General features: G+C 34.7%; 1 protein-coding gene across 10 annotated transcripts in view; it reads right to left on the minus strand.

The window, feature by feature from the left end:
* The window catches only part of LOC309827046 (platelet glycoprotein 4), an 85,995-nt gene that overhangs the window by 4,224 nt on the left and 59,400 nt on the right, over nt 1-22,371 (minus strand). For all 10 annotated transcript variants that reach the window (XM_082661532.1, XM_082661534.1, XM_082661529.1 and 7 more), the window contains 10 exons: nt 15,363-15,523; nt 11,108-11,255; nt 10,163-10,342; nt 8,629-8,720; nt 6,492-6,538; nt 4,078-4,147; nt 3,017-3,204; nt 1,876-1,994; nt 845-918; nt 217-271 (listed from right to left, as the gene is read on the minus strand). In XM_082661532.1, coding sequence (XP_082517658.1) covers nt 217-271; nt 845-918; nt 1,876-1,994; nt 3,017-3,204; nt 4,078-4,147; nt 6,492-6,538; nt 8,629-8,720; nt 10,163-10,342; nt 11,108-11,255; nt 15,363-15,523 — 1,134 coding nt within the window. The remainder of the gene's footprint in view (nt 1-216; nt 272-844; nt 919-1,875; nt 1,995-3,016; nt 3,205-4,077; nt 4,148-6,491; nt 6,539-8,628; nt 8,721-10,162; nt 10,343-11,107; nt 11,256-15,362; nt 15,524-22,371) is intronic.

Genomic DNA, 22,371 nt, shown 5'->3' on the forward strand with positions numbered 1-22,371 from the left:
ATAACACTGAAATCTAACATAAGCGTGATACTTCTGTGTGATTTGGTACTCTCAAAATAATTATTATATAATTAATAATATATAAATCTCCCATATATGCAATGGAAACACAAGTTCAAATACTATATATGTGTATTCAGTTTTCAAACAGCAAAAACTTTTTCTATCTACCAAGAAGTTTACTGTTTTTAGTGACTAAGAAATAAAAATACTAACCTCATTAAGCCAAAGAATAGGCACAAAATAGTTCTGCTTCAGACCCTTTAATGCTCTGTAATAAACATTGAAAATAATTATGAATATATATAATAATATACTACCCATATATGACAGAAATGTTAATAATTATTAGTGAAAATAAATTTTCAGAAATTAGCTGCTCTTGAAACTTGGTTAAGTACCTTGATGTTTGTTCCCTGTAGTGAATCAATCATTTAAATTTTAATATGGCTGTTTCTCAGACATCTTTCACTCTTATAAATCTAATACACATTTCTAATTAGACTGACTTTTTCTAAGCACATGTTTTGTCCTTTCAAAAAATTATATGCAGGAAACTAAAATATGAATGCTAGAAACTATTCTCTTGAAAATATTTGGACAGCTAGCAAAATGAGCAGTGCCACAAATACTCATTCCAAAATATGTGTAAATACCATTACAATACACACTAGATATAATTCTAAATTACAAATGAAAGTTATAAGCATTTAGTAATCATTTAATGACGTAAAGCCAAATAGAAGGTGAAAGTTTTATTATTTCCACTTCCTGTCATAGATATACCCACATTCTTACAAGGAGGTAGTAAAAATCATAATGAAACTTTTTCCAAGGGACTCACTCAATTTTTCTTGCTGGCTTGACCAATATGTTGATCTGCAGCCGTTTTGCAAATCGTAAGGTAAATCCAGTTATCTAAAAAGAGAACAAACTAAAAAATTACCAACTTATTTTAAAAACATTCTTTTATAATATCCAAAACTTATTTTTACTGTTATATAGAACCTAAGGTGAAACTGTTGTACTTAAAACTTGTGAAATTTATTAAAAAATTAATTGGACTTATTAAATATTACATACAAAACTGTCCATAATTACATTTTATGTGTATATGCCTGTATGTATACAGATGTATACACACATGCATATATATGTGCACGCGCGCACAATTTTTTGCCCAAACTACTGTCAAGGTTTTAGTTAGATTTTTGATTTTTATCTGAACTGGTTTTGGCGAATCAACAACAACAGTAGTGAAACGTAGAACTCATGTAGTCAGTTTAAATCCTGAACTATATATTGTCAAATATATATTCAGTCAGAATCCATGTATCATCCGTATAATTATAATGCTACTTCTGTCATTATTTAAACTGAAACATGACTACTAAAATCCTGGCATTTCATTTAACTGTTGACAAGGGAATATTAAAATAAAAGTTAAAACTGTTACACTATAGGAAATTTAGTAGATTTTTTTTACACTAAGTATATCATAGATCTTGCCTCAAATGCACATATACCCATAAAACTTTTTAAATCCCTCATAGTCTAGTGTCCCTTCATGTAAGCAATACTTGCAGATAAGTATGAAAGAAGCATAAGAGAGTACCTTATACCAAATTGTTTTAAACTGATTAGAATCATTTCCATCATTGCTATTCCTGACCTTTGCTGAAAAACTAAAATTGAATTACCTTGACATTTCATAAGCAACAATAGGAAGAAATCAACATAATTTTCATTGAAATAGAAGTAATTTATCAAGATTGTGATACAATAAATATCAATAAATGTGACTGACAAAAGGAGAGAATTTAATTTTTCCTTCATTTTAAAAAAACAAATGAGATAAATAATGTATTTGCTTACAGGTTCAACATCTAAGTACGTGCTGTGTTCTTCTTCATTTGGACTTAAGCCTTCAATAGGTTGTGAAATATCAGGACTTGCATATAGAAAATGAGGAAGTGAAATATACACAGGTTTTCCTGAAAACAAGGTTTAAGAGACAATTGGGATAAATTGTTTTCCTCATTTCATATACCACTTAGGAAAGACTTCCTTGAAAATAAAGCTTTTTAAGTTAGAAAGAGAAATGCATAAAGTTGGCTTTGAATACTAACTGGGGGATGAGGGTGAGGGAAAATTATTATATCTGATTGCTTTTTGATCAAAAATAAAATATAAATTTCTGCATCATCCTACTAACCATTCAGTTGATGTCTGTCGTTTATCCCTTAGGTGTTTATTTTCAATATGTAATGCTTAGCTGCTGAACGCAAAGTTACAACCATATACCTTCATGTTTCAGGCAGTAGTATGTCTATGGACTGAGAATTTATTTAAGAGGCTTTTGTTTCTTTATTCTCACCCATTCCAATATGAAGAAGGTGAGCAAAATAAGATAGACTCCAAATTTCATGTTTGAATCAATTCTTGTCTCAGACACCCTGAAATATACTTATTTTAATTTACCATTTTCTAGGGTAGAAAAGGTTAGAAAAACGTCAGATGGGTAAGTTAGGATGCTCAGAATATTCTGGGAACTATTTTCATTTTACCCTAAATCTATAAGGAGCAACAGGGATTCTGCACAGCAAAGAAAACCATCAAAAAATGAAAAGGGTATCTATGGGATGGGAAAAAAATATTTGAAAAATGCATATCCCGTAAGTGATTAACATCCAAAATATATAAAAAATTCACACCACTCAAAAAAATAAATAACCCAATTAAAAAATGAGCAAAGGACCTGAAGAGACATTTTCCAAAGTAGCACTCGGAAATATCAGTAGGGCTTTACCTAATAATAACTAAGTTTTGCAACACTGAAACGATTGGGACCTTGACAGCGGTACAAAAATCAAAACAAAAATATCCTACCACCACCTTTACTTTCTGCCCTCATTGCTTTCACACTTTAAATTTTTGCTGGAAAGGATTCCTGGGTGAAGTTTAAAGAAAACTACAAATTATGGCATGGATTGTGCCGTTGAGAACTTTTACTCACCGTCTTTGCATTTGCCAATATCTAGCACACCATATGAAGTACAATTTTTGGAGATAATTTTTTCTGTGCAGAAACAGTGATTGTCTGGATTTAGAACTGGAGATGCGAAAGCCAAGGATGGAAGACCAAATCTATACACAGGTATTCCTTTCAGATTAATTTCGGCTCCAAACACAGCATAGATTGACCTAAACACAGATAAAGATCTTCATTTATACTGAGGACATTTCTCAGAGTTTCCTTTATAGATTAAATATTTATATGACTCCCTCAAGTCCTCTATTTGTGCCCAAGTTAAATTAAAGAAAAATAAAATTTCAATCTTCTACAACTTAATCCTGGAGAGAAAGGCTGCTCACATGCTGGGGTGTGTGCATATAGGTTTTGATATATGTCTCCTACACTCCTGCATTTACCAAGTGTCCACCATAACCCCGGCAACATACCGGGACTCAATACATGTTTTCTAATCCCCTGTTAATTCTAGTTGAAGAAATGCTGCTCTTTTCAGTTTTACAGATAAGGAAAAATTCAGAGATATTAAATGCTTACCCACACCACAAGCGTTTAGAAACAGGGCTAGGATTCAAGGATATCCGTGTGTGTGTGCCAATGCTTTTGTAATAGCTGCTAGGCCCCATCAATTTGAAAAGATGCTATACTGTCTGTAGAGCACATTAACATAGCCCTGTGACTGTGGTATCATCCTCTTTGGACATCTTTACAAAGACTGAACATGCCTTTCTAGAGTTGACTGTTACTACACATACTACTAGTTTAGTAAAAGAATGAAAATATAGTTCTCGCTTAGAAATAACAAAGAAGAAAGTGATTTGCATTATGCAAAATATCCTCCTACATCTTTCAATTTTTTAAAGACTTATGAACACATTATGAATTCCATATTATATTTCTTCTTAATACATCAAGAAAAGACTTCCCTAAATGTACTTTATTTTTCTCAAATAACACGATTATTAAGTATGAGCTTCTTGGTCTGTGTTTTATCTCTTAGGTAAAGAACTGTGACTTCGAGAAATACATCAATGTCTTTGTCTTACCTGCAAATGTCAGAGGAGAAGAACTGCAATACCTGGGTCTTCTCAATGAAAGGTGGAAATGATGCTGCGTCTGTTTAAAAACCAAGCCAGTGGCAAGGGATTAGGTGTAATGTGTGTCCTAGACAAATCTAGAAATCTCGATTCCAGCAGGGTTAAGAGACATAAAATGCAAACTGTATATATAATATTAAAATTCTCCGGTAGCCACATTTTAAAAATGAAAAAAGTATCTGGTATATTTTATTTAACCCAATATATCCAAAATACCATTTTAAATACAATCAATATAAAAATTAACAAAAATCTGAAAATCCAGTGTGTACTGTATACTTACAGCACATTTCAGTTTGTACTAGCTGCATTTCAAGTGCCGAATTGTGGCATGTGCTAGCAGTTACCACATTGAACCAGTCTGTACAATCACTGGTATTCAATTTCATACTAAATTTTCCCACTCCTTAAAAATTAATGAAAGTTAAAAAACAATGGCAAAATCGCACGTTGTTAAAACTGTGATTGTGTGTTTTGAAATCCTCCACCTATCAGTAGAGTAGCACTTTTCTTACCTTGAGGTTCCGTTAGAACTCATTTTGGTAAATGTTGTTCTTACTTTTAGTAACGATTCATTCACCTATCCTAACGTCTGATTAATATTTTTTAAGTCACTTATTGAAGTTCTCTCACTAAACAGAATTTCATGCAAATGTTTGGAAAATGTACACATCAAAATAAAAAGGGCATTTGTTGAGTTTATTGAATCTCTCCTATGGTTATGACCCATGGCACACACTGGATATAAGCAGAAAAAATGAGATTATTCCCCCATTTGCTCCACAAATGAATATCACCAAAATGAGCCACCACTGAATGTGTCTGTTCAAAACAGTAAGACCTATCCTTCAACTATGAATACCACGCTCTTCTTCTGGTAACTGCACTAACCTTGGGATCTTATTACATTTCATTTATATTTTTGTGATAAGTGAAATGTAACAGAAGATCTCAATGAACTTGATACTGCCATTGAGAGAATGTTGGGACAACTGCTGTCCCAACATCGTAGCCATAAAAGGAAAAGAATACCTTGAAAAGCTTTAAAAATGATCTGAAATATCATCGAAAATTGTGTCATAATGACACCAGCAATTACCATGGGCCATGACCATAAGATAGCTGATATTAGCAGGGCTCTTTTTTGTAATACATTCAACTGTAAATCAATATTTTCATTTTCTGTCTCTTTAAACTTACTGAAGAAGGTAGAAGAGGTACATCTAAATCATGATAAAAAACACCTTTGAACATTTTCCATTTCATTAGTCTCTTTTCCCTAGTGCCATAACTAAGAATCTCTCTCACAGGGATTCCATCAGAGTCCTCTGGCCTATTCAGTCTACCTTTGCTCCTAGTTTGTTTCACTGCTTTTTTATTCTTAGATACTTTTAGCTTCATGCCCGATACACATGTATTTATATTATAGTCATTAACGAACCCTCTAATTCCTTTATTTTTTTATTTTTTTGCAGTACGCGGGCCTCTCACTGTTGTGGCCTCTCCCGTTGCGGAGCACAGGCTCCGGACGCGCAGGCTCAGCGGCCATGGCTCATGGGCCCTGCCACTCCGTGGCATGTGGGAATCTTCCCCCACCAGGGCACGAACCTGTGTCCCCTGCATTGGCAGGCGGATTCCCAACCACTGCGCCACCAGGGAAGCCCTACAATCTTAATTCTTAAAATAATAGGCATATGTGTACTTTGTTTTTTTTTAAGGAGAATAATAAGCTGGATCTACCACACACTAAATCTAAATTCATAGTACCTTCTTTCTTCACAACTCTAATTCAGAATGTGCATTTCTGCATACATTTTTCATGGTTAGTACACTTATAACCTTGTTTTGTTGCTGTTTTCTCTCTCATTTCTGATCACCTCATTCAAAAATCCGTGGCTCTGTCTTAACAGCTTCACTGATTCTACCTCATATTGAAACCTCAATTTGGATGCATGTTTTACTTTTGTACTTATCTTGATTTTTTAATTCTTTCAGTTTTAAACCATTATGTACACAGTACTTAACAAAAGATGCAGACAGTGACGACTACTCTAAAACTTTCTAACCCCTGACTTCTGTGGCCAGGGAGGGAGTTCAATTAAGTAAAGCTTTTATGAAGCAAACATTTCCCCAGGAATGCAGTAAAGGCTCATCTTCAATGGTTGATCTTCAGAAATCCCATCACATTAGACAGACATTTACTAAGCCTACGTAAGAACAGAGACTCTGAATTATGTTGCAGGGATACAAAGATAGGTAAACGCATACCCTCAAACTCCAGAACACTGTAGGTACCCTGGTGGATTTGTGGGAGAAAGGAGTTGGTTTCGCTGTGATTATTACCACAAAACAAATGCCCTTACCTGTACCATTAATCATGTCACAATAACTTGGCCAATAGGAGAGATTCCTTAGGAATAAAAAAAAAAAAAGAAAATGATCAGTCTCATTTCAAGAGCACGTTTTCACATTACATTGTCTATTATGAGTCAGTACTCCTGCAAAAATAATATTGATTAGACTAGATGTATCAAATGCTAGGTTTAAGAAATGTTCTAAGTCATTTGGTCTATGTTTTGTTTGAAGTTTGCATCTTGTTGAGATAAGTGAAGCGCCTGATGCCATTAAGTGGCCAGATTATACAATAAAAGCTGCCAGAAGTTGGTAGTTAGAAACAACTTGGAACAGAGTTCTGCAAAAAGGAAATTGAGAAGCACTTATCAGAAATTTAGCTCTCTACTTAGGGGAAAGTTTTTTTTGTTTTGTGTGTTCAGCTGAATAGGAGGAAAATATTAACCAGATAACTGGTATAAACTCAGTATGAGGGAAGAGGGAAGTGTGGAGGAGGACAGAAAGAAGCAGATGTTTGATCAGTAGAGATTAGAAACATGTAGATAATCAATTTAAACTTTTCCTCTCTTTTACCTCTTACGTGAGTGGGCATTAAAGTAGGATGGAGTTTATTAATTTGTACTCTGGTATCTACATAAGATATATGTATCAACATATATATCTGGAAACAATAAAAACAACAGTAGTGATAGTTTCTCTGCACACTCAGCCACTTTTTGGTGATGGAAAGTGGGTTTTTCACACTCCCAACATACCATCCAATAAGATGTCAAGGCAAGCTGTTGATTCTTTGTTGTTGTTGTTGTTTTTAATTTAATTAATTTATTTTTATACAGCAGGTTCTTATTAGTTATCTGTTTTATACATATTAGTGTATATATGTCAATCCCAATCTCCCAATTCATCCAACCACCATCACCTCCACTGCTCCTGCTTTTTTAAACAGAGTAAACTTAATCATGCTCAGTCTTGCCATGGTCAGTTAAATTAACCTTGTCATAATCTTAAAACTCATGGGAAATTCTTACTCCAATTTGGAGCATTTAGTAACACTCCTCAAAAACTCTCTGTAATATTGAAATAGAGGAAATGCTCACTTGCCTCAATATATAGTGATTTCCCCTAAAATGAGCATTTAGATGTGTTCATTTTCCTCCATTAGAATTTTCAACAAAAATACGTGACTATGAACTCTGTAGAAGAAAAAGGACTACACGAGTGTTTAACTGTTTTAAGCAACTTTTAGATAGGAATGCAGTGTGAGGTAATGTTTACTTAATAAAAATATTTCACCTCTTTTGATTTTGACTATTCTTTGTCAGAAAATCACTGACTTAAAAGTCATTTTAACTTTGAGGAGAAAAGGCTTTTCCCTTGATATTTATTGGGGTTCGTCCTATTTTAGACATATGATGAATAAATTAGGTGTACTCCAGATAAACAGGCACAAGCTAGGGGAAAGTAGGAAATCATGGCTATATGAACATATGTCATTCTACTACTGCTTCCCAGGAGGCATGCTCCTTATTTTCAAGTTTAATATGTCAGTCTTAGCACTTGAAATACTACTTCCCTTATTGCATTGATAAAGTTTTTAAAAGCTAAGTTACCAATATAGAAAATATTTCAAGAAAATTTTGAAGGGGAAAGTCATGAAAGTGTTGGCATGGATTCATTAAGCTTCCACCTTTATAGACACATTTAGTCATGTCCTTGGAATGAACAATTTTTATTTGACATGCTCGGTTAAAATAAAAAAAGCAGAAAGATGTATTTTCCTACTTACTAGATGAGTTAATGTATTGATTTTCTTCCTTTTCATTTGTGGTTATGTAATTGTATGAGTGCACGATAACGCTGGTTATGCAGCAGAGATGGAAGTAGTTTCTTTAGATTTCTTTATGTAAGAGAACCTATGTATAAAGGTCAACCCTCAGTGGGTCTGACACTCAGCACCTATGCACTAGTGTGACCAGTCGTCACAACTAAAGGGTTAACGCCTGGCAGAACAGGAGTTTCTAGGGCTGAGATACAGGCAGGTCTGTTCCACAGGTTGGTGTCTATGCATTACCAGTTGTTAAATAAGTTTCTTGCCTGCCTTAGAGTACCTTAGTGACACACACACACACACTTTGTGTGAATACTTACTTTTTGCCTTTATATGTGTCGATTATGGCAACTTTGCTTATGTCGTCCTTTCCGCTGAAAACTTTATAAACTCCATCTGCAGTATTGTTGTACTGAAAAGATACGTACAAGAAAAAATTACTTCTACAACAAGCCACATTTTCTAAGTTATAAAATATGTAAATAACTTACACATTTCTCAGTGGTTGTTCATAATTTTTTAATATGATTTGAAATATATATATGCAATAAAGTTTTTAAATTTTTGGTCTTTAACATTTTAAAAAGATATAATATAAAAGGTGCCTAGAAGTAAGCGCTAGATCCTCAGACAGAAGGAAACAAATAGCAAAGCTGACATCCCACTCTAGCACACTTTTCATAATTAAGCCAGAAAGGCCATCTTAATCACTACTCCTATTTTATTGAGGTGAGGGGATAATGAACAAAACCTATGAGAACTGTGACAGATTTCTAGAAGTATTCTCAATGTTATGATCTTTAATAAGATAATAAGTGCTTACAAAATTTAAAGCAGAATTAGCCAAGGAAAGAATTAAGAATATTTGTGTTAAATAATAGTAACTGAATTTATTATCCCTTAAGGCTTTCTATATTCATATTTGATTGATCTATGAACTTGCAATCCTAAAAACCATCTAAAGTAAAATAACAACCACGAACTGGAGAATATAACTAATACGTCATATAGTGCCAAATGAAATCACCGTCATATTTTCAATGCAATAGTCACCTTGTCCTATTTATAATTCAAAACATTATGCTATAACTAAGTACATAACCAAGTTCACATTTTTCTTTATCTCCAAACTGCCATTTCATGACATTTGTAGATTCCTAGAAGTTCTTATCAACTAATTCTGTGAAAATATGACATTGCTGACTTATCAATCTGCTGTGCAATTTCTGGTGACTTTTAAATTTACATTGAAATAAATTTGTAACAGGTCTAGAAAAGGAAGAATGATATGATGAATACAATTAACAAAAATAAAAATATGGTATTAAACTTGATTTTTTTTTTTTTCGGTACGCGGGCCTCACTGTTGTGGCCTCTCCCGTTGCGGAGCACAGGCTCCGGACACGCAGGCTCAGTGGCCATGGCTCACAGGCCTAGCCGGTCTGCGGCATGTGGGATCTTCCCAGACCGGGGCATGAACCTGTGTCCCCTGCATCAGCAGGCGGACTCTCAACCTACTGCGCCACCAGGGAAGCCCCTAAACTTGATTTATCAGACAGGAAATCAAAACCAAAAACAATGCTCAAAGTCTTACCAGCTTATAACCTTATTTTTGACAATTGTATATTTATCTAAGAGTGGAAACTTGATTAAATGTGCTAAATTCAGATAAGTAAATTCTCCCAACTAGGAAAACTAAATCCATGTAGGTAGAGACTTTTTAAAAACTTAGAACATTTATTCCCATATCAGAAATAGGGTTAACACACTAAATGATAAAATTATGAATTGTCAGTGCCAGTATATTTATCCAATTAAAGTCTAACAGTATCAACATTCATACTTCGTACTCACAGGATAAAACACACCAACTGTAGTGGGAATAGGGTATGGAACCAAACTCAAGAATGGATCCTTATAGCCCCACAATAGTTCTTTCAAAGTTCTCTTTTGAAACATAGAAGATTTTGACTTTTTGATAAGTGAATTGAGTACTCCTTGAATAAATACGTTTGGGTAGAGGTGGGGTGCAGCCTGCAAAAAAAAAATCACTGTTTAAGACACCAATTGTAGTATCAGATTTTAAACAAATAAATGGAAAATACTAGAATTAAGCTTGATAAAAGTTTTCAACTGTATCTTTAAAATGACTGCCAAATCTTGCCAAGACTAAAAGTGTATTTTTTCTTCATCTCTGAATGATTACATTTCTCTGCCTCAGTGTGAGCCACAGGAAGAAGACTGTCAAAGTTAAATCCTACTTTTTAAGAAATAAAATTTTATTTATTTATTTATTTTTGGCTGTGTTGGGTCTTTTTTGCCGCACGTGGGCTTTCTCTAGTTACAGAGAGCGGGGGCTAGTCTTCTTTGCTGTGTGCGGGCTTCTCATTGTGGTGGCTTCTCTTGTTGTGGAGTATGGGCTCTAGGCGCATGGGCTTCAGTAGTTGTGGCTCACAGGCTCAGTAGTTGTGGCATACAGGCTTAGTTGCTCCGTAGCATGTGGGATCTTCTCTGACCAGGACTCGAACCCGTGTCCCCTGCATTAGCAGGTGGATTATTAACTACTGCGCCACCAGGGAAGTCCTAAATAATACACTTTAAATAGTTTTCTAATTCAGTTGATTATTCTATAATCTTGTTATCTTTCCAAATGAGTGTAATTCAAAATAATGCCGTAAGAACACATTTTCATAAACGTAACAAAATAAATGATATCTAATAGTAGTTCTAATCATGAGATTAATTACAGAGGATTCTAGAGTATTTCAAAACCAGTAATTTCGCTGTTTGTCTACTCACTGCTACAGCCAGATTGAGAACAGTGAAAGTGTCATTCTCGGTTCCAACTGATAGTGAGGGTTCAAAGATGGCACCGTTGGGCTGTAGGAAAGAGACCGTGTGGGTCTCAGAGTCATGGGTTATATTTTCCTTGGCTAGATAACGAACTCTGGAAAAAAAAGTAAATAAAATTCAAAATAATTGTTGCAAGTGAACATTAAGTCTCAAATGCCGTTCATTCATGCAACAAGTAATTTTTGAGTGCACAGACTATGTCAGAAATTAGGCTAAACAGGTGGGTTAAAATGATATATAAGCAAATGCTGAGTTTCTAGCAAATCAGAGAAGGTGGGGAGGGGTGGGTGGGGAGGTGTCTTAGAGGTGCAGAGCAGGGGAGAAGGAGTACGCGTTATTATAGGAGTTTACACAGTGTCTGTGGGAAAACACAGAACAGGTACAAACCCAGGCTTGGGATGGTTACGGGGGGGATAATGGACAAGATACAGTTCCACACAAGTGGTCTGAATGACAAGGAGAAGTTTAGTTAGGTAAAATAGGGTAGAAAATAACATGTAGAAGATTAAGGAGTAAGAACATGGTGTAATTTTAGATACGCAAACTTTTCACTATGGTTGGTTTACAGAGTTAGAGTAAGGAGAGTGGTGGAAATAAAGCCACTAAAAGAAACAAGATCTCAAACATAAAAGGGTTGTGTCCTGTACTCAGATATTTAGCTTTTTATCCTGAGGGTCGGGAGGAGACAGCAGAGAGGCTGAAGGAAAGGAACAGTAAAAGCACGTTTCCGTACATTAGAAAGAATGTTCAAAGTACACAGCCTTTCCAGTACTGGCTTTTTCATAATCTCTGGTATTTTAATCAGAATTAAAATAACTAATGGAATATAATTTCCACTTTAGAGACCATTCCCCTCCATCTCTGCCTCATGTATTGTATACTTACGAGTTCTAAGCTCCTGGCTCTAAAATCTCTAGGCAAAGTACCAACTACTTTTTAGGAATGTGGTGAAAGGTTATATATGGAAAAAAATCTTTTGCAAGTATAAGATATTTACTGAGATGCAATAAGGTAGACATTATTCATTGCTCTATTATATATCTGAATGTCTATTATGTGAGGTTCTAATAGTTATCTGTTGTTATCTAACTAAGGTAAAGACTGAAAAAGCATGGGACTGAAATGGAAAAAATAAACCAAAAACACCTGACCTGATTTTAATCAGGTATAATAAAAATGTAAATTGCTATAACATAGGTAGTATGTGTGTTTTGTATCCCCAAGCAGTGTCTGGTACATGGTAAGTTCTTCGTAAATATTTTTGAATGAATAAATTTATTGTTCACATTCTTTAAAAAGAGAATTCACAAAAAATTGAAATAGATTTTATTTCTAATGTAATTTCATCAAGCTTTATTATTTATTCTTCTTGGAGTACTGTAGACATGCAAAGAATATAAAAATCTGGAACATCTCCCTGGAGAGTCTATTACTAGTCAATTACTCTTTTCTATTAGATAACTGTATATTAAAATTAGATTACATATTAACTTTTAAAATGAAAATACTTTAATTTTCAGGATTATATATATATATATGTATATATATATATATAAAATAATTGAAATAGAAAAATAATTGTGACCCAAATTCTAGTTTACTTAGTTGTACTTACATTGTACCAGTAGATGGCACTGACTAACAGAAAAATCCTTTAAACTGAGGCCTGTGTTTAGAACGTACTTTTAAAAAGAGAACATGAATCACTAAAGTTTTTGTTTAAAAATTAGAATGTATACAGGTTTCAGAAAGTGTTGGTTAATAAGGCCAAAGGGAGGAATTTGCCTCTGATTTTGCTATGTACTCCCGCCAAAACAAAGTAATTAAAAAAAAAAAAAAGATTGGATCTGAGAATATTCTGAAGGAGTTACCAGGTCTTCATAGAGATGGTGTAGGTTGGAACATATATAATTCAGATCTCTATCCAGGCAATTTTATGCTTTGACCCATGTCACATCTTGTCAAAGTTTCATCAAGCTCACTTTAGCAGCCGAAAGCCAAATAAGCCTGTGGTTTGAGGAGAGACATCCTCCTCCACTTAGAATTTCAACTGAGTTCAGGGTGTAATTGATGGGGAGGCAGGATCACCTCAACACGTGGAAGACTCTCAAACTATTAACTTTTTCGGAAAGGTAAATGTCATTTTCCCATCATTTAAGGCATCCAAGCAGACACTAAGGACCGTTTTGTTGACATCATGAGACAAGATGACTTGTAGTTAATCACAAATTCGTTTAACATTGTTATATAAATAGGAGTTTATTGTTTATGTACTTTAGCTGCAAATCCAACTTCTCTTCTCCAGGTAAATCAATTATATCTAACCCACCCCCTTTCATCCCTTCAAGAGCAAGGTTTAAGCCTCTAAGAATAAAATATGTATTAACTATCAACTATCAGAGCAGGACTAGGGCAGGATTCAATATTATGTTTATGTTTTCCACACCCCAATTAATATCTTTAAAAGTAAAAACATAACCCCTCCAAACAAACAAAAAATTAAAAACTGTGATGAGTTCCCAAATTCTAAGTATTCTCTTTTATCACATGTATTCGGTTCTCTCAGGGTATGATTTTTAATCAGTTATGCATAGATTCTTACTAGGTCATATGTGAATTCTACATTTTCATAGGTACACATCACAGCTAACAACAGTTTTTGGGCGAAGGTATTCATACAGCTTTTCATAACAACATAAGAACTATAAGACCATGAAAAAATAAAAATATTTTCCAAGGTGAGGTGTTGTTTTGTTTTGTTTTGTTTTCTGGGTTTTTTTTTTTTGTAACAATGAAAACCATGTCTTCTTTGACAGAGCTGTGAATAGTCACAGACCTGTGCCGGGAGACAGGAGACGTGGGGATAATTATTAGGACAGAATAGGCACCAAGGTGCTCTGCAGCTTATGTATCATGTGCTGCGGCAGCAGGCATCACCCTCCCAACTACTGTTATTTCATTATATTTGCGTGTGAGCTGTCAATCTAGAAATATATTAATGCACGGAAAGGAAAGAAATTATATAATCATAGACTATCTGAAACAGATAAGAAAGTAAAACTATGAATTAGAAGAAATCATTACAAATATGAAATTTTGTAATAATACTTGATCATGGCATATGAGTAGTTGTATTATTCTTGAGGAAAAACCACTCATGTGTATAACAAATGATACAGCAGGATTAGCTATCTTCACATATGGGCACCATAAATATATTCCTGATACCTGGATAAGGTTAGTGTTTTTAGCACCTCAATCTCCCCTTTTCCTACTTTGATAGTTAGAAAATACACATAGTCTATAATTTACATAGGAGAAAATGTACACAAATATCTAAGAGTTACCTGTTCGTAGGTTTGTGTGAACAGGGACAAATCATTTCACTTACCCTGGTATCAGTTTGTTTTTAAATTTACAAAATGAAAAGTTCTGGCTAATTATTTCCCCCTACTTCCAATAGGCTATGATTCTATTCCAAAGTATGTTAAGGCATGTAGATAAAGGTATAGCTTATTCAGTCTCAGTACTGAAGAAAACATAAGAATGAAACTACTGAATAAATACAAACACCCACATGACCTGGAAATTAGTTTGAATAGAAGTCCTTAGCAGGTATTGTAGTTAGGTAGAAACAGTTTAATGCTGCGGTTCTCAGAATTGAGTGTGTATTGCAGTCCCCCAGAGTACTTGTAAAACTCATTACTGGGGTCTAAACCAAGTGTCTCTGATTCATTTGGTCTAAGGTGGAGCCTGAGAATTCACATTTCTACTTAGTTCCCAGGAGATGCTGATGTGGCTGGTTCAGGAGCCACCCTTGGAGAACCACTCATATAACCTACACTTTCAATTTTAGGATTTCAAAGTGCTCTGGTTTTAAAATTGTGATAGATGGTTTTTTATTTAGCATGCATATTTTAGACTTGTTGAAAATATATGCCACAAGTGTAAAACTCCTGTAACTTCCTAAATGTAGGGCAGTTAATTGATGCTGGTAAATTCATAATAAAATATATATTTCTTATCATCATTAAATCCTTAGATTAGGGTTTTATATAGGCAGAAACAAAAATTTCAGTGTATATTAATGGCAAGAAAATAACAAGTATATTCCAATATAATGGCAGTTGTCAAGTGGAAGCTTTTTCAGAAATACATATGGTCAAGGAAAGAGTGCCACTTTTTATGGGGACTCGCTCACCTGTACGTGTAAGGACCTCTTTGCTTAACTTTAATTTTGCTGCTGTTAACTGCCACCTCCTCTGGATTCTGCACATCAAAGATCCAAAACTGTCTGTAAACTGTTGTGCCTGTTTTAACCCAATTTTTAAAAGCAATTGTACCTTCTTCAAGGACAGTTTCCTATGAAAAAGAAAACAAGTTTGGGTTATTTCTTTGTAGTAAATACGGGCACTTGTGGGAGTTTAAAACCATTAATGAGTTAGTGAAAGAACCAAGCTCAAGTATCTTGTTTGTGAGAACCTCTGCAACCTGCCACAGGTTGCGGCAGAAATGTTTTCAACACATTTGATAGCAATCTCTTTTCGTCAACCCTTTACAAAGAGAATCAGTGTCTAATATTGCAGACCATGTCTGTCGATTGTAAGGCCAACCATTAGCAAGCTTTAGAGTGACCTTATGGCAACATTGCAACAGTTTATAACACAATTTATTAAGCTAATTTAAAGCTTTTCCAAAAATTTATTATCAGGTTGAATAATAACTTCTCTTCTGCCCTCAGTGAGATGGATTGAAGAGGCAAAACCGAAAAACTGAGAGAAAATTCTAGTGGTATTGGAAGCTTTTTCACTTTCTTCAAAAGTTGGATACTTCAGGGGAACATCACTTAATATCTTTTAAATTAAGAAAAACACAAATTTGACTTCTCTCCTTCAAAACCCTGCTAAATGAGGCTTTCCCAACTCTCAGTACATTTGCAGAAACCTACTAGTACATGTTTCCAAAAATTACAAGTTTAATTCATTATTATTAGGTTAATACTTTTTTTTAAAAAAGGATGAAATAAGGAAGTTTTCATGTTATCCTTTTGTGAAATCCATTGAAAATCTTTGATGATCCTTGTAATAAAGATAGACAGATAGGAAAAATACCAATGACAGAATCAGAAAACCCTACATTAGAAATCTCTCTTGTGCTTCAGGAGTTGGGACTGAGTAGAAAGTCACCAAAGCCCTTGGGTCAATTTCAGTATCTGTAAAACGAGGGAATTATCATAGATGCTCTCCTGGATTCCTCCCAAGGCTTTCACTCTCTGGGCAGGAAGCCTATGAAGCTCTAGTAGCTAACGCAGACAAAGGTGACTTTGTAGCAGGCAGTGTTTCCAAGTAAGCACCTTGGGAGGAATGCCCAGGTGTCAAGTTCCAACTTACCTTGCTGCCAGAGGAAGAGGAAGGAAAGTATTTCACACAAAATGAGCCTAATAAGACCTAGGAATACAGGGACAATCTGACTTCTTTGTTTCTGTCACCTGGAAGCATCAATTCATAGAATGATGGATCAGGAAAGGACATTGGACATTAGCACATTTTCTAGGAGAGCGTGCTGAGGCTCTGAGAAACCAGGTGTCTGGCTCAAGGGTAACTGAGGCAAATACCTAGAAGTAGAATCATGACGAGGATCCTAGTCTCTGACCCTTAGGCTGGTCCTCTTTTACACCGTGTTTTACTAGTTTTTGTTCCTGTCACCTCTGCACTTAGTTGGTAGAAGTCAAGTTAAGTTTCATATCTTCAGGAAACTTTACTTATTACTTAGTGGACAGAATAAGGGAATTCCTTAGAGAAGAACAGGACATCAGCTAAAATGCCTTTGCAAAACCCTGTGCTGTTGCAATCATTGCTGTTGCAATGCAATTGGAGCTGCTAAAGCGATGTTAGATCTTCTTACTTTTTACAAGCAATTGTCCTTGAAAATCTTTTTATTTGCTCCTAAAAAGTCTATTTCCATAGCAAGCTCAAAATTAAGACAAAATTGTATACAGATAAAGTATTAATGCTATTCTTTTAAATGTTAAGGTGTTTACCCTAAATGATGGGGCTTTTGAAGCTGAAATCTATATGGAAGCTGAAAGCTCTGTTAATTTACCCATTTCAAGAGACTTTAGGAGGGGAAAACACACACGAACATACACACATACACATAATTACTCTCACCCTATAGAATGTTAAGGACTAATATATATAGTATCAATTGTTTATCATGTACCTCTCAAGGCACATACTTTATTTCAGTTCTTAATGAAAGGAACTCAGTAATGTACTTGGCAGGACAGAAAACTCCCTAACTCTGATGCTTGTGCATTTCATATCAAAAGACATTGTAACTGTATCATGCCTTTCTTCTAACGCCATGAATTACTTTGTCTTATTTGTTGACCTAGAGATTTTTTTTAATGGGGAAATTGAAACACAAAGAGTTGAAATGAATGCATTGAATTACTAGCTTTAGAATTAGGGTCATCTAACCCTATCCAGTTTTTAGAAATAGAAGTGGGTCCTAGAGAAGCAGATGTCTGATTCAATGTTGTATGACAATTTAGTAGTAGATAATGGAGAATCTGGCATTTCACTCCAATCTTGTGTGGTTTCCGTAACACCATGGTTTGTTCAGAGACACAGAGAAAAATATTGAAGCAGTCACAATAGGAATGAATTTCTTCTGATCCTAACATTATCAAATGTACTAAAAAGTTGTAGAGGCCTCTTTGACTACCAAGGCTAAATATATCATAAGTTCCTGTAAAAGGAGCAAAAGTTTTTATGTTCTTTGTGAATTTAGGAGGCCTTGATTTTAAGTTGACTTTGGACTCTCTACCCCATTTTGCAGATCTTTTACTAAATTTGAAGTACAAAGGTGATAATTATGTGTACAGAAAAAGTAATATAATTTAACATCCTCTCACTTGGCTAATATGTACATCAGTATCTGTCCCTGACTTTAAGTGTTCAGACTATCCAGTCCTAGTAATGAGTGGATACCAGCCTGATGACTGCCACATGACAGGGTCTCCAGCTGGGTTTAAAACCACTTACCTTGAAACTTCTATTTTGCTACATTAATTTAAAGGTAGATATATGGGACTGTAATGCCCTCTATCTAGTCACCTGGTCACTTGATTATTGCTGTTACGGGAAAATAGTACTCATCAACTTTAGTGTAACTATTAAAATGTCCTTGATATCTTCCTATGCCTGAAGTATATAGAATACATATGTAGAAAATATATTGTCCCATTTCTCAGGGCTCTTACAGAGTACCAAGAGACGGAATCGTATATAGCAGATCTTTTTTTTTTTTTTGGCCACGTCACGTGGCACGCAGATCCCAGTTCCCTGACCAGGAATCAAACCTGCGCCCCCTGCAGTGGAAGCGCGCAGAGTCCTAACCACTGGACCACTGGGGAAGTCCAAGAGATTTTAATCTATGAGTAGATTTTCTTAGCCTACTCCCAGCCTGACCAAGTATATTGGCTTCTTCACTCAAAGCCTAGAGTGAAGTGGTTAACAATGAAATAGATGCTATGAGTTTGATTCCCAGTTTGGTCACATGCTAACCAATTAAACCTGGGCAGGTTATTTAATTTCTTTGCACCTCAGTTTCCTTATCTGTAAAATAGGGATACTAATAATAACATTAGATTGAACTATATGAAATTAGTATTTTTGAAAGTCAAAATAAGTGGAATATGGTGTAATTAAATATTTATCCTCATAGGTTATTGTAATAATGAATAAATGTGAGCACTCAGAACAGTGTTAGCACATTCAGTAAACATTGACTATTATTATTATACAAATATCCTCCACCCCTTAGAGGGAGAACTCTCATCTCACTTACTTTCCAGATTGCTTTAACTACTTCGTTCATAGGATTCCTATCTAAACCAGTCATCTGGCAAGAACTCATGTAAAATCCTGTGACACTACTTCTTCTATTTAATCACTCTTCTATTTATTGTCCATCCAGTGAAATCAAAACTTCCCTAGAAAGCAGAAACATGCTGAAAAGAGTCTTTATCCTCTCCACTCACTACTACAATTTTTTCTGTTTAGGACCAGTTACAAGCAGTCTTCCCATTTCAAAAAATATTCTCCTATGTGTGTACATGATGCATATGTGTGTGTGTGCGTGCTGAGAGAGAATGAATTAGAATATTAGTACCAGTTGTGTTGAGAGTCAAAAAGTGGTTTCAGTCTCAGGTTATCAAGTCAACAGTTAAACCACAGAATAATATTTGGTGAAATGGATCAGATTTAATGTGTTTCTGAAACTCAGAAATCAGCTGTCAAGAGTTTATGGAAGAACCTAAAATGGGAGATTTTGTATTTGGCATGAAAAGTAAACTATGTTGATATTAAATTGGGTTAGAGGAAGAAAATTACACATGCTGATCTGCTTTTTCTTAAAACATTTTAAAGTGATTTTATTATTGGAGCTAATATGCAAATATATGTGTTTAAACCATGTTATTCTGCTCTTTAAATTTATAATTTGTTTGAGTATTTCATGTTCTCATATATTATCATTAAATTTAAAACAAATGCTACCATCTTTAACAACCTATACTTCTGGCACTTTTTTTTAGCTTTTTAGATACTATAATAATGTAAAAACTATTTTATCATATCTGGAAATGCTCTAAGCATATATTATGAAATTAATTTTACTATTAAATATGTACTGTTGATTTGAAATTCTAGTCATTTTAATGAACATAAATAATTGTTATTTCAATTTATTTTATCTGGAAGCACTTTTTTGGCTACTGAAGGATCATTCTTTTCAAGAATGGGGGAAGGAAATGATGGTATAATTGAATGATGGTATAATTGAACATTAGTTTTTAATTGGAAATAAAGGTATCTTTAATTTCCTTCTTGGTGTTCTACAGTTACTATCATAGGGAAATTAAATTGAAATTATTTTAAATTGCCTGTTATATAATATTCACCAAACATATATCAAGTGACATTAACAGTGTCAAGTGATAAGTTAATCTTTGTAAATGGTGGCAGAACTTTGACCTTTTTCTGAAGTCCTTTGGTAATTTCTACTTTCCACATTCATGGCAGCTCATGCCATTGACTTTTAGTGTGTCTAGCAAGAGTGCATAAACCTGCTGGGCCCACACAAATCTATTAGGAATCAAAGTCTAAAATACTGGTAAAAAAAGTTTCCAGTTATAATGCATAAAAAGCACAAAGTCCCTAAAAAATATCCCTTGGAAATAACGAGTAAAGAAATACATATATATATACATATACACACACACACATATACACATGAAGTAAAATGTATGGACTAGTTTAGGCCATTTCAAAGGCTGGTGTCTGGTGCCATCTTTTAGAACTGGAAGGCATCATAGAGTCCCAATTCTATATTTAAAACTTAGGTAACAACAGGATATGATTTTCTGATCTTTTTAAATTAAGCACTTCTTTTTTTTTATGGTGCTTGTATACAGGTAATAACTTTGCCAAGTTGCTACTAGTCCATTAAATACAGCAAGTAATCTGCAATGAGTTTCAATTGTAGACAAAACTGACCAGTAGTAAAACTTGTATATATTTGTAAAATAACAGAATTAACCTAAGTGCTCTGAGTCAGTGGTAAGATACTTGGCTCTCTGGGATTACACATAATTCAAAGATTTGACTTATATTGCATGCCGAACAGATACATATGCCAATCTCATTTAAAAAATAATTTTTTAGGGCTTCCCTGGTGGCGCAGTGGTTGAGAGTCCGCCTGCCGATGCGGGGGACACGGGTTCGTGCCCCGGTCTGGGAAGATCCCACATGCCGCGGAGTGGCTGGGCCCGTGAGCTGTGGCCGCTGAGCCTGCGGGTCTGGAGCCTGTGCTCCGCAATGGGAGAGGCCACAGTGGTGAGAGGCCCGTGTACCGCAAAAAAAAAAAAAAAAAAAAAAAAAAATTAATAATAATAATTTTTCAAACTAAATAAAAAAGAAACAGTTTTATTTAAATAAAGAAAAAGTCCCAGCATCTTTACATGATTCAAATGGGCAAGATCATCATGGATATATGAACATCCGAGAGCAAACTCAGGCTTAGTCTTAAATGTACCACACAGCCCCTAACCATTGAAGGTATTCTGATGATGTCTTAGTCTGTGGATATTGAGCTGGGTTACAATGTAAATCAAAGATTGCAGATAACCCTCATTTCAAAAACAAGAAGGGAAAACACTCTATTTATTTATTTTATCCCTGCTTTGTTACCCTGCCCTAGTGAAATTATACTTTCAAAGTCATTACTGACGATGTTCTAACCATTATTTCCTTAATTTTCATCTGCCTGAGATCATTTTATTCTTTCCCTGAAAATTGGCTTCCTATTAACTTCCCAAAAAATGCACTCTATTGTTTTCATTGCTCCATATAAAATAATTTTACCCTTTTCTGTTTTTGTCTTCCTACCTACCTCAGAATGCACATATCCTATAGTAATTTCTCTGCCCTTTTGTCTCTATATTCAAATTCTCCTTAAGCAAATCTACTGTTTAGTTTTATCTGTATTCTCTATAATAATGATCAAATCTCTTGAGCTCTGACCTCTGAAATATACACTGATGTTCATATCAAATCGCTTATAAAATGTCTGTTTTTTATTCTTCTAAGGTATACAGTTCTATCAATAACAACTGGACATCTTGCAGTTTGTTCTTTTTACTCCTCTCTCTCCCTGTTTAGTCCCTCTATCCCATTGTATCCCATCACCCATCAGTTCTAGGTACTCCACCACACTAAACCAGAGTGCCTTTTGTTATGTGCAGACTCTGCAAAGATCTTTCTAAAGGGAGTCTTAAATTCTCCTTGAAAGTGGTCATGTCCTACATAGCGCTTCCTGTTTTTGGTCTCCTCACTTTCCAGTACATTCTATTGTAGAATTATAGAGTACAAAACTGTGTAAATCATCTAGTCTCTCCCTTTAGATTGCCTAGGTATGGAAACTAACTCGTCCTCCTTTTGGCTAGGTGAGTTGGCAAGTTGATTTAGGGTCTTGTGACTGTAAAATGGGTAAAATAGTAGTACCTTCTCATAGATATTTCTGAAGATTAAATGAATTAGTATATATGCAGCTCTTAGTAGGACTAAATAAATGCTTTATTAGTATATAGTATGGTATATTAGTATGTATGGTATATAGCATATTAGTATATAGTATATTTGATA

Source organism: Grampus griseus (genome assembly GCF_964374135.1).
Source record: "Grampus griseus genome assembly, chromosome: 9".
NCBI lineage: Eukaryota > Metazoa > Chordata > Mammalia > Artiodactyla > Delphinidae > Grampus > Grampus griseus.